Source organism: Malurus melanocephalus, unplaced genomic scaffold (genome assembly GCF_030028575.1).
Source record: "Malurus melanocephalus ecotype Western Australia unplaced genomic scaffold, MMel_1.1 scaffold_592, whole genome shotgun sequence".
Taxonomy (NCBI): Eukaryota; Metazoa; Chordata; class Aves; order Passeriformes; family Maluridae; genus Malurus; species Malurus melanocephalus.
In genome coordinates this window covers 250,737-265,652 of record NW_026623824.1, presented here as the reverse complement: position 1 = coordinate 265,652, position 14,916 = coordinate 250,737, and the positions used below count along the sequence as shown (strand labels likewise).

General features: G+C 41.1%; 1 protein-coding gene across 8 annotated transcripts in view; it reads right to left on the bottom strand.

Annotated features, from left to right (window-relative positions):
- The window catches only part of RALGPS1 (Ral GEF with PH domain and SH3 binding motif 1), a 79,725-nt gene extending 69,762 nt beyond the window's left edge, over positions 1–9,963 (bottom strand). For 5 of the 8 annotated variants that reach the window (XM_057382901.1, XM_057382905.1, XM_057382907.1 and 2 more), the window contains exons 1-5: positions 9,807–9,963; positions 7,440–7,556; positions 5,270–5,363; positions 3,298–3,413; positions 1,549–1,656 (exon numbers count right to left, since the gene is read on the bottom strand). In XM_057382901.1, coding sequence (XP_057238884.1) covers positions 1,549–1,656; positions 3,298–3,354 — 165 coding nt within the window. In that variant the 5' untranslated portion in view covers positions 3,355–3,413; positions 5,270–5,363; positions 7,440–7,556; positions 9,807–9,963. The remainder of the gene's footprint in view (positions 1–1,548; positions 1,657–3,297; positions 3,414–5,269; positions 5,364–7,439; positions 7,557–9,806) is intronic. The other 3 variants (XM_057382903.1, XM_057382902.1, XM_057382904.1) reach the window with 3 other exon arrangements.
- Positions 9,964–14,916: the final 4,953 nt, after the last annotated feature.

The following is a 14,916-nucleotide window of genomic DNA, read 5'->3' as shown; positions in this document are numbered from 1 at the left end:
CTGTACCAGCACCGGTCCAAGGGGAAATAACTGTGCTTGAGAGTTTTGCTGTCATGCAGTAGTGCCTGACAATTATATGCCTTTCACATAGAGAGCAGCATACATTTTATGTTCACGGGGTGTAAAGACAATAAATTATTTTATGTTAATTAGTTGTGACTGGAATAAGCTTTAAACAGGTTATACAAAGGTTTTCAGTCCCACAGATGTATTTCAGTTTTTCGTTTCTCTGCAGGTTGGTGGGCTTTTTGTTTGTTTTGCTCATGGCTACAGGTGCAAATGGAATTGGAGAGAAAAAAACAGCTTACAGAAGTCTGGAATTGAGAGTTAAAAATACATTACAATAAATAAAGCTGTATGGCTGCATATATGTGTGGTTTTAAACTGCAGCATTAAATCAAGACCCCCCAATCAAGATGCTTCCATCTCAACCCAAGAGCAGTAGGAACAGAAAACTGCTGAGTTCTAACTTACAAGCAACTTTATCCTGACTTTATAATTCAAGATAGTCACAAACGTAGACTACACTCCATGTTCTGGACTGTCTTTGCAATTAATATTCCTATCCTGATGAAATCAAATTAAACTATTTTCACATGATTTTACAGTCCTGTCCAAACTGKGGCTCTATTAATTTCTGAATGCAGTCCTTGACCATAGGAAACTAGGAGCAAAAGCCTAGGGATTTTTTAATTGACTTGATGCAGATTTGCCATCCAAGTATTTTTATAATTTTACCTAACAGCAGCTCTCATCTGTGTATTCTGCATTAGAGTTAAAAAAGGCTCAAAATCTGTTCTAAAGTGACAACAAAGGAATAAGGAAGGCTTATCTACAAGATTTTTTTTTTGGTGAACAGGCACAAACAAGCTTCTATCAAATAACCAAACATCATTTTGATGCTCAGAATTATTAATGAAAACATTCAACTACGTACAGTAGCCCTCATCCTCACTCCTTCCAGTATACCAGCAAGTTAACATGCAAATTAAAAACAAGGAGCAAGGACAAGAATTGTATTGGATGTTTGTCGAAACTGCAATTCTGCTTTCAGTTTAACACTGAAAAATTGTAATCAAGGAAAGGCAATTGTTTCCTCGCAGCAACCTCTTCTCTGCGTTTGAAAAAAACTGTTGTTTCAGGAGAGAAGCTGAGTATTTGTCAATTAAAAAAAAAAAAAAGAATCAGACTGGGCTTAGTAGGCAAAGTTGTACTTGATGATCCTACAGATCTTTTCCAATGTTTAGGATTCTATGACTCTATAAGTAACATCTTTAAACCTATGTTAAGGTCTCACAAAAAACTTCTAAAAAGGCAAATGACTTTACACAGTAAATCAAATATGCTGTGTCAGGTCAGTACCAAATGACTGAATCCCAAGACAGGCTTCTTTTATTGAAGTTGATAAAATCAGAAATTTGTTTTCAAGAACACTGGATGTTTATTTGAAAGAAATTTTTTAAGAAAAAAGATTTAATGTATATTTTAGTACTCTGCAATCCCTGAATATTATACAAGCTTAAATGCAAAAATAACATTTCTACTTACAGCAAACTCCTCAGGCGTTACTTTCAACACATCAAATACAACTGCATCGTAGCTTTTATTGGCATAATCTGAACTTCTCCCTTCCAGAGAATCAGAGCTGCTACTATCCTACAAAGGAAAAATAGGAGGCTTATCTGCAGAATGATGAATTTCATCTCAAATTCAGTAAATAAATACGTATAAAAATACTAAGTAACTACACAAAAATGTATGAACTTCAAAGAGTTTCAGACACCAAATTATAAAATTTAGTTTTGCACTGTTCACCAACGTTTCCAACTTTCTTCTGCAAAAAMTACAGTGACATAAAATTTTAGCTCTATTACATTTTCAGCTCTAGCAAGCCATTTATAAAATCATGGACTAAATAAAAGAGCTGCCACACAAAAGGAAATGTGGTGGGATTTTGAAGATCCACATCCCGTAGGATTTTTAAAATTAAATACGCTATGTAATGAGTGGGTAGATCCAAGTCAAGCTGCTTTATCCATAACATCATAACAAAGGGAAAATTGAGACATTCTGACACTTAACCTGCAAACTACTGATCAACCAAGCCTGACATTTGTACTCGTCAAACCCGAGAAGAGAGTGAAGTGGAATTAGCACAGATACGCAGAAAGAGAAGCACTGCCTCAAGTATCTGAGGGTAGTGAAAAAAGAATAAGATTAATACAGTCTTGTTGGACTTCCWAAATACTTTTGACGTGGTTCCTCAATCCAAAGGCACTAAGGCCTAGTAACACAGAAACTGTCCTTGCAATGATAAATAATTCCTTACAAAGCAGTTGTTACAAGCACTGAAAACACATGAATCCAAAAAGCATTGTGTATAGAGTGATGTAAGATGAGTAAGTGATGCTTATTACATATTCAACAATCTGGAAAACCCTGTAGACTTGTTGAAAACTGTGGATCTTCATTTTATTTAATGTGGCAAAACAAAAAACCTGGCAATGAAAAACTAAAAAAGGTCTTCACAAGATTTGAGTAAGTCTGGAAAAGTGAAATATATAACAGACTATTAATACGTTCCTTTATAAACCCACGGTGCACCCAGTTTTGGAACACACATGCAGTATTAGTCTCCATCTTAAAGCTGAAAAGGAGTTCCTCCAATTCCACATCTAAAATGTGTGTTTTACACACAGCTTCACTGTGGCTGATTAGTAATACTTCATCATAATATCAGATGAAAGTAAAAACCAGMAAAATTCAGTCAGGCAGCTAATTCCCAAGCAGTGTTCCACTGGCTGTCATGGAACCACAAACAGGCTGTGCACAACAGCTCAACACAGAGCAGCGTAGTTTTTGGAAGTAGCACCAAAGAGCTGCCTGCTCTCCAAAGGATACAAACATTAAAATGAACAAAATCTTAAGAGCACTTTCTCACTAGAAGTCTAGTAAATACAAATAAAAAGAGGGAAAAAAARGAAAAAATGCAGCTGGATATTTCTGACAGTCTCCATTTTGATGGTAATTACATTGCTCTGAACTCACTAATAAAAAATGGCTGCTCTAAGAAACACAGTAACTAAACAAAATGAGTAATCATCATCATCAATAAAAAATGTGGCTGTGAACAGCAAGAACCATGGAGTGTCCTAAAATTACTCTCATACTATGTTARTTCTTTTTCTTACAAATGGTGTGGTATTTGACTAGCAGTGGAAGGGGCCTCTGTGAAAGCTGAAACAAGCCAACATTTCCATTTTGATACAGAAGCTAATTAAACCCAAGGAACTGTACCTCTGGAGTGGCAGAGGTGACCATCACATTGGCCATGAGGTCATTCCTTTTATACATACTCTCCACAAGATGCAGGAAGTTTCAGTTGCGTCCACACTGGTTGAAAACAGAAATTCCTGCAAAGCAAATTATTTGTGGAATAAATAAAATTTACAAAAAAAACCCCAAAAACCAGAACACACAGAGAAAATAACCAAGCAATACAAGAGATTTCATTTTTCTTTCTCAGAGCAAAGGACTTAGGAAACAAGATTATCTCAAGAGATAGATGCTGTCTTTTCTTTCCCAGGTACCAAATGTGAAGGGGTGTAACTGAATACTGATAAAGCCATGCCAAGTCCTTATTCTTACTTCCACTCAACTCAAGAATTGCAGGGGTAAAAAAAATGTATTTTTCATTTATGATGAATTAGGTTTTCTATGAAGTCCCTCCTAGGCAGTACACATCCAGAAGCTGTAGGCTTCCACAAACTGCTTACACAACTAGCAAGTGAGCTCAAGCTCTGCTGCTCTTTAACTGAGAAAACAAACAGCAGCTTGTGTCATTGCTTTCCACAGCACACATGGATGAGCCCATGGCAAGCACTGCCACTGCTTCCTGTACATGGACTCTTGCAGCAAAATCTGTAATTGCTCATATGTGCAACTAGGAATACTGCCACATGTCCCTCTGTGTCCTTGCATTCCCTCCCACAACACTGATCACACCAAGAGAAAAATTCTGTAAAAGCAGACAGCTAAGAATAAAAATAATCTCCTATTTTACTCTCTTTAGAAAGATGAGGTCTTCACTTCTCATTCGTACAAAGACAAACAATTCTCCCCAGTATCTCACATGAAACAAGTCAGTAATTTTGCTTCAAATAATGCCAAAATCTCTGCTAAACAAGGCAAGATTCAATTTCCTTTATCTTGTCTCCTGAGCACCAACAGACTGCAAAGTATTTCTAAGCTTGGAGTTGCTCTTCTTAACAGTCCTTACAATACTGAAGTGGAAAGTAATTTTGCATATGTAATTTCTTTAAAATGTGGCATTTACATTAAGGCCACAAAAATATTCTTGTGTCCTCCATCCTGGCCTTTCTGAACAGGCTCTCCAGTGAGTGGGGAATCAATAGTGCTGTGAAAGGGGAAGAGAAAAATCCCATATATGAACTTGTATCATGCCCAAGTTCAGTTCTACACCAACTYTTAATGCTCATGATATCAAAATGAGACATCTTTAAATACCTAAACCTAAAACTGCTAATATACTTTCACCTTTCAACATTCAGCAAATACATACATCTTGCAATGCTAGAAACTTTCATTCTAGACAGGATCAAAATAGATTCCCCCCTCCCACACTCACCCTCCCCACAAATGTTTAAAATACCACAAACATTAAAAATGCACCGCTTCTTCCTATGTGCAGAGAGTTCTTCAAGATTCACATCTATGAAAAAATACTTCTCTACACACCCACTTGTTTTGCTACCTTGATGGAAGTCATAGGGAGCAATTAACTTTTAAGTCAAGTCCACTTGGTGATTTGTCTTCCCACCTGCAGAAAGCATCACTGCACACAAACTAACACAGGAGCTAATACTAAGCATACAGTATGAAAAGGCTGTCAGACAACATAGAGAAAGATATTAAAAATAATACTCCCCTGTACTTCAGTATTTCACTCCAACAAGATTAAAAAGAAATTTTTGAAATTCTAAAAATTRTAAAAGGTCTGATATGTTTACAATAAAACATAAAAATTTATTAAAATGACATACAACTTACTTTCAGAGCTTTTGATTCTTAGAATTCCTTTCGAATTGCTCACGTTAGTCATTAAAATGATGCATTACACAAACAGCRCTAAAAATCCAAACTAAGAAAACACTTTATCTGCACAGAAGGTTCACAGGCACACTGCAGTAGACCTGCCTCACAGGCTGCTAAAAGCAAAATGGATAAATCAGGATGCAAACATACATACCACCAGAGGTTCTCAGTTCCTTTTTGCCAACTTGACAAACCCATTTAGATACGTAGCGCTCTCTGAAGGGAAGCTGAAGTTAGTGCAAAAACAACTGGAAAAAAAAACCCAAGAACACTACCATCAAAACCAAACACAAAAGTAAACCTTGTAACTGTTATTCTACCAGCATTTGTCAAGTTTTACCTATAGCTCAGAAGCAACATTCTCTGAAAGCAGAATGCAAATTTTACACTGCTGTTACTAATATGCATGTGAAACAGTTCAAGTGCCCGTAAGTTCAGTCTCAGTGTTAGTTAGCCAACTCACAAGAAAGTCACTGACATTCTTAAGCACAGATAACCACTTCTGGCCAAGAAAATCTCTGTGCCTTAATTTCTGAATGTTAGCAGAGCAATCTGAGGAAATTACTTCACACTGCTTTCAGCATATACAAAAATAATCGTGTCAGCAACCACTGACGATCACTGCTCTTACTGATTTTTTCACTGGAGGGAAGAATACTGAGCTAGACGTGCTTCTTATCAGCCCTAATTTGGCCATTCTGGACTCCACAAGTTAACTGGCTTAGTTGATTTCAAAAACCATTTACTTATTATTTTTATTAGTTGATTATGGCTTTCCTAATACCACTGGATCATGAACAGAGAGCTGCAACATGCCTTTAAGAAAACATTCTTCAGTATTCTACGAAAGGATAACTGATCTTAAGCTTAAATTAGCTGGACACCTGGTTCAGTGAAAACAACCGAAATGCACTCGGACTCTACCTGGGAGGGGGGAGGGTAAACTGGGTTAGAACCAATGGAAGCAACCAGTAGGGTTTGGGGACTCTGTTCCAGCTGGAAGAGAACAGTTCCTGTTGGAAGGGGCATACAGGAATCATCTAGACTCACTGCTTGATCACTTCAGGGATGACCAAAAGTTAAAGCATGTTATTAAGGGCATTGTTCAAAGGCTGTTGAACAATGGCAGGCAGAGAACACCATCTCTCTAGGAAGCCTATTCCAATATTTGACCACCCTCTCAACTGAAGAAATGCTTACTGATGTTCAGTCTGAATCTCCCCTGGTGCTTGCCCCTGGAGTCCAGGCAGAAGAGCTGAGCACCTCCCTCTCTACATCCCCTCTCAGAAAGCTGGAGAGAGCAACGAGGTTGCAGCTCAGCCTCCTTTTCTCCAAACTAGATAATCGCAAAGCCCTCAGCCGCTCCTCAAATGACATGCCTTCCAGAACTTGGTATCAGACATCAGAATGGGTAGCTGTCATGGATCAATACAAGGGAATGAAGAATACTTAAAAAATCTTAATCTTTACCTTCAGGAAGACCAAAAATATACTACTACACTCCACTGGAAATGCCCAGACTAAGGACGTGTTCACAGACCATGTAACAGTTCTGAAACTGTTTTTCACCACTGCACTCATTTTCCTTTTCTTCACTCCCAAACTATTCTTCCAGATGTTCACCACTATAACCTTTCTTTCCTTGATGAACCATGAACAAAGTCAGATGCTGTGGGCATAGAGTACAAATGAAAGTATGTTGTAGAGATAACTACTGGAAGAGGAAAAGGGTTCTATTATGAAAACAGAATGCAACAATAACAGGGTTATATTTCTGCCCCTGTGCTTGCAATCAGTCACTGATGTAAAACTCAAACTCATGTTAACTGAAATGACTCCATGCAAATGGAACAAAAATACAAAGAGGGAAAGCACTGCTGTATAATGTCAAAAGGAACAAAGTGAAAAGCATTTCTGGTTGACAATAGTAATTACAAAAGCAATACATGTTCTCAACAAAGAACAAACAGTAAGTAAAAAAAAACCCAAGCAAAGAAGCCAACACCATCTCGATCCATATCAAGGCAGCTGCAGTGCGCTCTCTCCAGCCAAAGTCCTCCTTCAAACATCATTATCCTTCAAGCAAGTCTGCAAACTTGAATAACTCAGAAGGCCAAGATATATGTGTAGGGAAGTTATACTTTAAGGGAATCGTCATGAAACACACAGTTATACAAAAAGAAACATATATCTGAAATATTACAGTAAAACACTATTATGACTCAAGTTCTCTAAACAACTGTCATACTTCTGTAATCTCTGGTTATCAAATGCAAGTGAAAATATGAAAGCACCKATAACTTTAGATACAGTTGCATACTTACAGTGGAATAAGGCAGCTGTGCACTCAACCCATTTTTCTGCACACCTCCATTAGTCCATTGTTGGGTGTAGCTCTGGCCTCTCAGCAGTTGTATCTCTTGTTTAAAAGCATAACACTCCTGAAAACAGGATTATGGTGACATTTAYTTTACAATTCAGTTCTCAAAATGGGCACTTCTACCTGAAACACACACTCAATGCATTTCATTCTTACCTCTCCCTCGAAATTTTCATTGTACGTTCCCCATTCTAGTTTCACTGGCATGGGATAAATTCCCAAACTGAAAAGAACTACATATACATCACAGAGGGAAGAGCAATGCACTACAAATTTCATACCTAAATATACTCCAAGTATGGGCCTGTAACTCTCCCTCACTCTGTCAGTCAACACAAGGTCCAAGCCAATAYAGGCTGTTGATTAGTTTTATGCACTTCTTTCAAGGTGCTTTATGAATGGTAAATGCTACTCATCCTCACAGCATTTYCTTCAAGGCTGAACTGAACAAAGTATAATGGACATAAACCCACATACAGTAATTCTTCTACCTCTGTATCTGCAAATAAAGCTAYAGCTCTTCCACCAAACATGATCAGCAACAAACTTGAGAAAAATACTGCTTAGGKAACGCATTTTTGGTAATATTAGGTATAGCACTTCCCTTTTCTCCTCTTTTGCAACTCTATACCAACTTTTATAAAGCCTAATGTTTAATGAAATTATGAATCAAAGGAGAAGAAAATAATCTCAAAGACAGCTTCTTTTATAGACTGACATGAAAATCCCATTAAAGCCCATGTTGCTTTGATAAAGCTAAAAATCACTGCAGAACAACAGGAGTTACAACTRTACCTCTACTACAGTCTCTATTTCCCTTCTGTTAGGGAACCTCCACCTTAAATAAGCCTATCCTCTAGATGTTAAATATATGCAATTACTACTGGCATCGAAGTAAGCTAATTTTTGCTGGAAAAGCAGTATTGTTTTCACACCCCCAAAATTCATCCAGTAGGGACTCCTTGAATGAACAAATGATCCTAGTTCATAGAAGAATCAAAATGACAAGTTAAAAATGGGTTAGCATCCACTTAAGTATTTCAGCCAAATTACAGACATGTAATGTCTGCTGTCTGCCGTGCATCATGCAGCATTTTAKTAAAGGGCAAACCTTGCAATTACAGCGCACCTCAACTTTAAGATGTCATCCCTTTACTAAAATAAGGCAAATAAACAGAAAAAAATTAAAATAACTTGGGTGTAAAAGTGTTTTGTGATATTTTTCTTCACACTGGTGCTACACTATTCAGGACAGGCAACATATAGAAAATGAAAAAGTAAGTGTATGCACTTCTGCCCTTTACAGTGTCTTCCTGTCCTTCTCAGACACGAAGARTATTCTACTAGGCACAGCATGAATGGTCAACAGGAGAAAAATTATCTGACTATAAAAACATCTCCTGGACATAAAAGGCATAGATTACAACATCCATAGATAAGGTTTCTGAAGAAAGGAATATCTGTCTGTATTTATGTATATGCTGACACCAGCACACATTTCATTTTTTTCAATAATTAGTAAGACAAGAGTACGTATGTTCCATTTCATTGGGTTCAGAACAAAGCACAGAGTAAAGGCAAGATGGACTTCTATAACCAAGAATTTCAACATCCAGTCCTCCATCCACTACATGCCAAAGCCCCAGACTGACATAAGCCTTCATCACGCAGAAGCTAGACCAAAAGCCATCTAAAGTGATCTGAAAACAGATCGCAGTCAAAGCTATAAACAAAACCCGCACATTATCATTCACACGATATGCAAATAGTTTTCAAATTTATTCCTAAAGAGCAGAGGAGGCCGTGGTCAGCCCCAGGTGGTTTCCACCTGCTCCCCCGCACCCCAAATCCGCACCGAGACTGCTCCCGCTGTCCGCCCGGACCGGCAGCAGCACCGCCTCCCCTCCCCGCACCGGACCAGACCGGGCCGGGCCGGGCCAGCCCCGCAGCCCTTGGAGCAGCACCGCCTCCCCTCACCGGACCAGACCGGGCCGGGCCGGGCCAGCCCCGCAGCCCTTGGAGCAGCATCGCCCGGCGCCGGGCCCAGGACTCTTTATGAACAGAGAGAGGCCGCGGAGCGGGGAGCGCCGCCCGGCCCCGCAGAACCCAGCGCTGCCCCTCTCCCGCGCCCCGGCCGCGCTTCGGGCTCGCCAGGGCGAGGGGCACCGGCAGATGCCGCTTCCCGCAAGCGCTGCCCTCGCACGGTGCGCGCCCGCCCGGGCCCGTGGCCGCAGAGCTCCGCCCGCAGCGCACGCCCGAGGCGAGAACGGCGGAAGGCGGAGGGACGAGGGGCTGCGACGGCCGGCCCCACCTGTTCAGCCGGGGCTCGTCCGCGTCTCACCTGTTCGGGGCCGGATCCCCCCAGCAACGCCCACGGAGCCTCTCGGGGAGAGGGAGGCGCCCTCAGCGCCGGCGAGGACGCGGCCCAGCCCGGCCGGGCCCAGGGGCGGGGTYGGGGCGCAGGGCCTGACGCGCGCTCCGCCAACCGCCTCCCGCGCGGGAGCGCGCGCCACTGCCCGCGGGGGCGCGCGAGCGCAGGTGCTGCTGTGCCGTCCTTGGCCGCGCCCGCCCCGAGCGCGCCCCCTGGCGGTGTCAGCGCGCCCCCTGGCGGTGTCTGCGCGCCCCCTGGCGGTGTCAGCGCGCCCCCTGGCGGTGTCAGCGCGCCCCCTGGCGGTGTCAGCGCGGCTCTTGCGCGGCTCCTGCGCGGGGTGAGGGCTCGGGTGCCTCGCAGGCGGGCGAGCTCGGGGGGTCCGGACAGAGCTTCCAGACAGCCCGAGCATCCCGCAGAGCAGCGCACCCGCGCTCCCTCCCGTGCGAGGCCGGGCCCCGAGTGAGGCTTTGGCCGCAGCCGGGCACAAGTCAGTGCCAAGTGCCCGGGCCACGGGCTGGGCTGCACCTCTCACGTAAAGTACTGTGAAATGGTGTTCGCTGCTGATGGGGGTCTCATGTAGCAGGAACAACCTCTGACATCTTGGGTAGAATCCCTGCTCTGCTAATAATGGAATCATCCAGTACTCGCTCCTTATGAAGGTATCATAATGAAAACAGGAAGCCTCTTTTTTTTTTTTTTTTCCTTTTGTTCCTATTTTAGCCTTCTGCTATGCACAGCACCTTAAATGACCCCTACATGACATATTTTAAAAAATCAGTCAGCACCCTCTGGTGGAAAAGAATGCATAGACAAGTAATGTTACTTTAGACAATGTCATTAGCAATACAATCCCCAAAATTTTAATGAAATGTTTCTGTCTGCCGTTCAACTGAATTTTGACAATATTCAATTTAATATTTTCCTAAACCCATGCAAAATACAATTGTGCCATGCTATTTCATATAGTTCAGGAAATGTAACATCCATGGGATGCTTAATTTTCTCTGCATGATTATTGCTGGAAGAGTATTAATTCCATGTGTAGTGTTCACTGGCTATTCTAGCTTCCCCTTAACCTGTGTTCAAGAAGTTGGCATTATAAAAAGTTAAGCCATGGGGCATGTGTCTGCATGTACGCAACGATCAGGTGAACAGAACCGATTCTTTTTAACCTAATCAAATTTATTTCCTTAGCCTTCTTAAGAAAACTTCTTCACAATTCTTTGTCTTCTATTTCCTGCTTTGCTGAAAGTGCTATTTCATAGCACTTTTTAAACAAATATCCAATCTCTGTTTTTCCCTTAATGCTGAATTCAGATATGCCGAGAGATGTTTGGGTATTTCAGAATGTTCATAGAACCAAAATTGTTGGGGTTGCAAGAGACTTAAAAGCTCATCTCATTCCACTTCCCTGCCATGGGCACAGACACCTTCCACTGTCCCAGGCTGCTCCCAGCCCCGATGTCCAGCCTGGCCTTGGRCACTGATCCAGGGATCCAGGGGCAGCTGCAGCTGCTCAGGGCCTCCCCACCCTCCCAGGGAACAATTCTTTCCCAATATCCCATCTGTCCCTCCCTCTGGCACTGGGGAAGCCATTCCCTGTGTCCTGTTACTCCAGGYCCTCGTCCCATGTCCCTCCCCAGCTCTCCTGGAGCCCCTTGAGGCACTGGAAGGGTCTCCAAGGTCTCCCCAGAACTCCTCCAGGTGAAGGTGTCCCCAGCTTTTTCTGGCTGKCTGTCTGCACAGCAGAGATGGTCCAATCACCCTGGGTGAAGTGCTCCAGGTGGGGGTCTCATGGGAGTTACTTTAGTTTATAAAGTGCTAAAGGAATGAAGTACTTTTGTTGAAGATCTTCGCTGAAATAACCTGAAGTACTTTCCGTTTCATTAGGCACAAATTGTAAACAAGCAAGTAAGTTGAAGTTTAACCACACGTACTGTACTATGACACTGTAATTATTGCCACGGATTGCAACTTTAAACAAATATGACCTACCCAATGTCAACTGGTGCATCCTTAGGTRCAACTAGATAAATGCTAGAAAAATGCTAGAAAACAGGCTGAGTTATAGTAAAACTGGATAAATTAAGTGCAAAGGATATCAGAATTATTCTAATAGTTAGAGGCATTTTAAAAATCTTATTGTATGACACCTGTGTCAGCACCCAATACACAGGCTGTGTGCTGCAAACACATCCAGGATGTTTACAGGGCAGGTGTTAAGGGCCATGTCATCTCACACTCTTCCAAACTCACACGTCTGCTGCTGTTACTGGTCTCTGAGTGGAAATTTATAAATGAAGGAAAAGCAGCAATATTTTCTGTGGGACCTGCCGAGCAGGGTGGCTCTAAGTTAACTTCATAAGCTCCACGGACATAAGCTTGCTGCATCTTATTTCTGACCCTGCTAGCTGCCTGACCAGGGTAAGCAATTCTCCCAAGGAAACCAAAGCAAGACAAGTGTGGAATACAAGCAGCATGCCATGTTCTCTCTGCTCTCCAGGTAAAGGCAACAGTACATTTACTCCTCTCCCAATAGTCAGGTCTTGTTTACCCCATTCTGCCTTACTCTAAGTTTCAGACTGTATAAAGGGATTTGAAGGGAGGTTTTGCCARAACAGGTACTCTGACACCATCCATAAGGGACTCAGGGACTAACCCCCTRAATTCCAGTCCCTCCAAATCCCATGCTCAGTCAGGATAACCATGGCCTACAGCTGCACTGGGGTTGCTCCTGTAAATTCAAGGTTGCAGGCGAGGAGGAGCATCAGCCCTACTGATTCATGGGGCAGAACATAAAATGTAAATGCTTCTGTGGGAATGAAGCAGGGTGTCCCTTCCAACAGACCTGCCTTGGAGCGGAATGAATGGATTACCATCACCTAGCCGGGATTTTGTTTCGCTTTGGAAGCTCAATGAGGTTTTAGAGCACAAAACTCAAATAATCATCTGTTCAGAACTAAACAATGCTGGCAAAACAAAGATACTTCAAGAGTACTTGTGCCTGAAGACTTTTGATGTCTAGTTGGTACATGAGTATTAAAATGATTCTTGTGACACTTCAGGAACGGCATCTAAAATGCAAGGCCCTTAGTAATTAAAATATCTAAATGCAGACACTGACACGGCAGATTTGCTCTAGAAGCATTTTAATTTACAAACAGCAATTCCAATTGACTTTATACAATAAAAAAAGCAATTTACAAGCAAGAAACAAATTCATCAGAACAAAATAAAGCAGCACAGAAATATTCATGTCACAAATCTAAAAACAAAGTGAATACAAGAGTAAAATATCATTTGAATAAATATTTTAAAGTTCATGCTATAAAATAATCCTTAATGGCAAGTTACTAATTGTTACAGCATCAGCTTAGCTAGCTTCATTTACTTCATGTGGCAATGAAGTGCAGAGGTGTGAGGTTCCTGGTTTATATTGCAAGATAATGACACCAAGTCAAGTCATTCAAACTGTTCAATTATTTATCTTGAAAAACAACCATACAAATAAAAGTTATTTAAAAATACAATTTTTCAGTCAGAAACAAACACTGTTAAATTCGTGCAAGAGCTCTACCTCTAAGCAGATCTACAAGCAGAGGCTCTGGGTCTGAGTCCAAAGGCTGAATCCTGTGGCAAGGGGAGAGTTCTGCATCTGCCAAGGCAGGAGTGAGCTACAGACCAAGAATCAAACCTGCTCAGTCAGTGACACGTGGCGTCACATCCCCTGAAGAAATACAGGAACACATGTCCCAGGCTTACTTATTTGTTTAGCTTCTTTTTTTTTTTTTAAATGTAAACTTGCGTAACTTAATGCTGCCACAGGGGATGTGCAAGTAGTATTAAATCTACAATATTAAATACAACTATTCTGGCACTTGATAAAATATATGTAAAATTCACAAAWATTATAAAGTTTGAACATTTTGAATGACTTTACTAAACTTCCAATTCGATCACTGAGTATTATGAAATTTACAATTCATGAAATAAAGAGATTCATATAAAGAATTTACATAATTCCCCAAATACTTTCAAATATAAAATTTAATAAATAACCCTGACCAGTCAAAAAGCACCATTCAAGGGTAAAATTCCCTTGGAAAATAGATTAGGTGTTGCATATTTGAGTCCCTTTCAATGGTTTCATGTGAAACCAGTTTAGAAAAATGACAATAAAAGAATCACAGTAAACTAATACAAAAATTCAAATAATATATATATATTTAAAGGTAAAGCTTATTCAATATTTTCCCAGCCCTTGATTTTACTCCTGTTGTTCTTCCCATAATTCAGCCTAAACATAGTAAGAGGCCTCATTGTTTTCTCTAAAAGTAAACCAAAGGCTTCAGCATAAAACATTAATTTATGCTGGGAAGACTGCATCAAAACTCTCAATTTAGGCCTACAGTCTACCCTGCTGACAGTGAATTGACAGTATCCTTTATGCTACAAGAAGATTTCACACTCAGAAAGCAGACCCAATCTTGAGGCCTTAATGACCAAACCGAACTTTTAATGTACTGTATTTACAAAGCTATTTCTTAAATGTATTTACAAGTTTAGAAGAAATAATATGGAATATAACTGATAAAAACCCCTAAAATAATAGTTTAAAACCACAAACATTAGCAAAGGTATAAAATCCTTTATTTTCACAGTTTGTAAGAATAGACTAAGCATCTACAGGAAAGGACACTGTCACTGCTTTCACATTTGTCTAGAATTAAAAAGGTAGATTAAGAAGAGACTCAATTATGAACCAGCCTGTATAATTTCATGATTTATTTTGCTGTCAAATATTCTTCACCTGTTTTATTGACTTCTGCATTTATTGTAAATGAAATGTGTACCAGCTCGGTGCTGAGAATTGCACAGACATGAGACACTTGACAGTGYTCCCATCATTTGCCCAAGGAACGGCCCCGTTGGGCTGGGCCATGAACTCATCAGGCTGAGCCTGGCTCTGTGCCAAGGCTGGTCCTGGCAGCCCAGCAGGTGACAAGGCACAGTGGAGGGGCTGCTGCCAGGGTGATGGGGCTGCATGGAC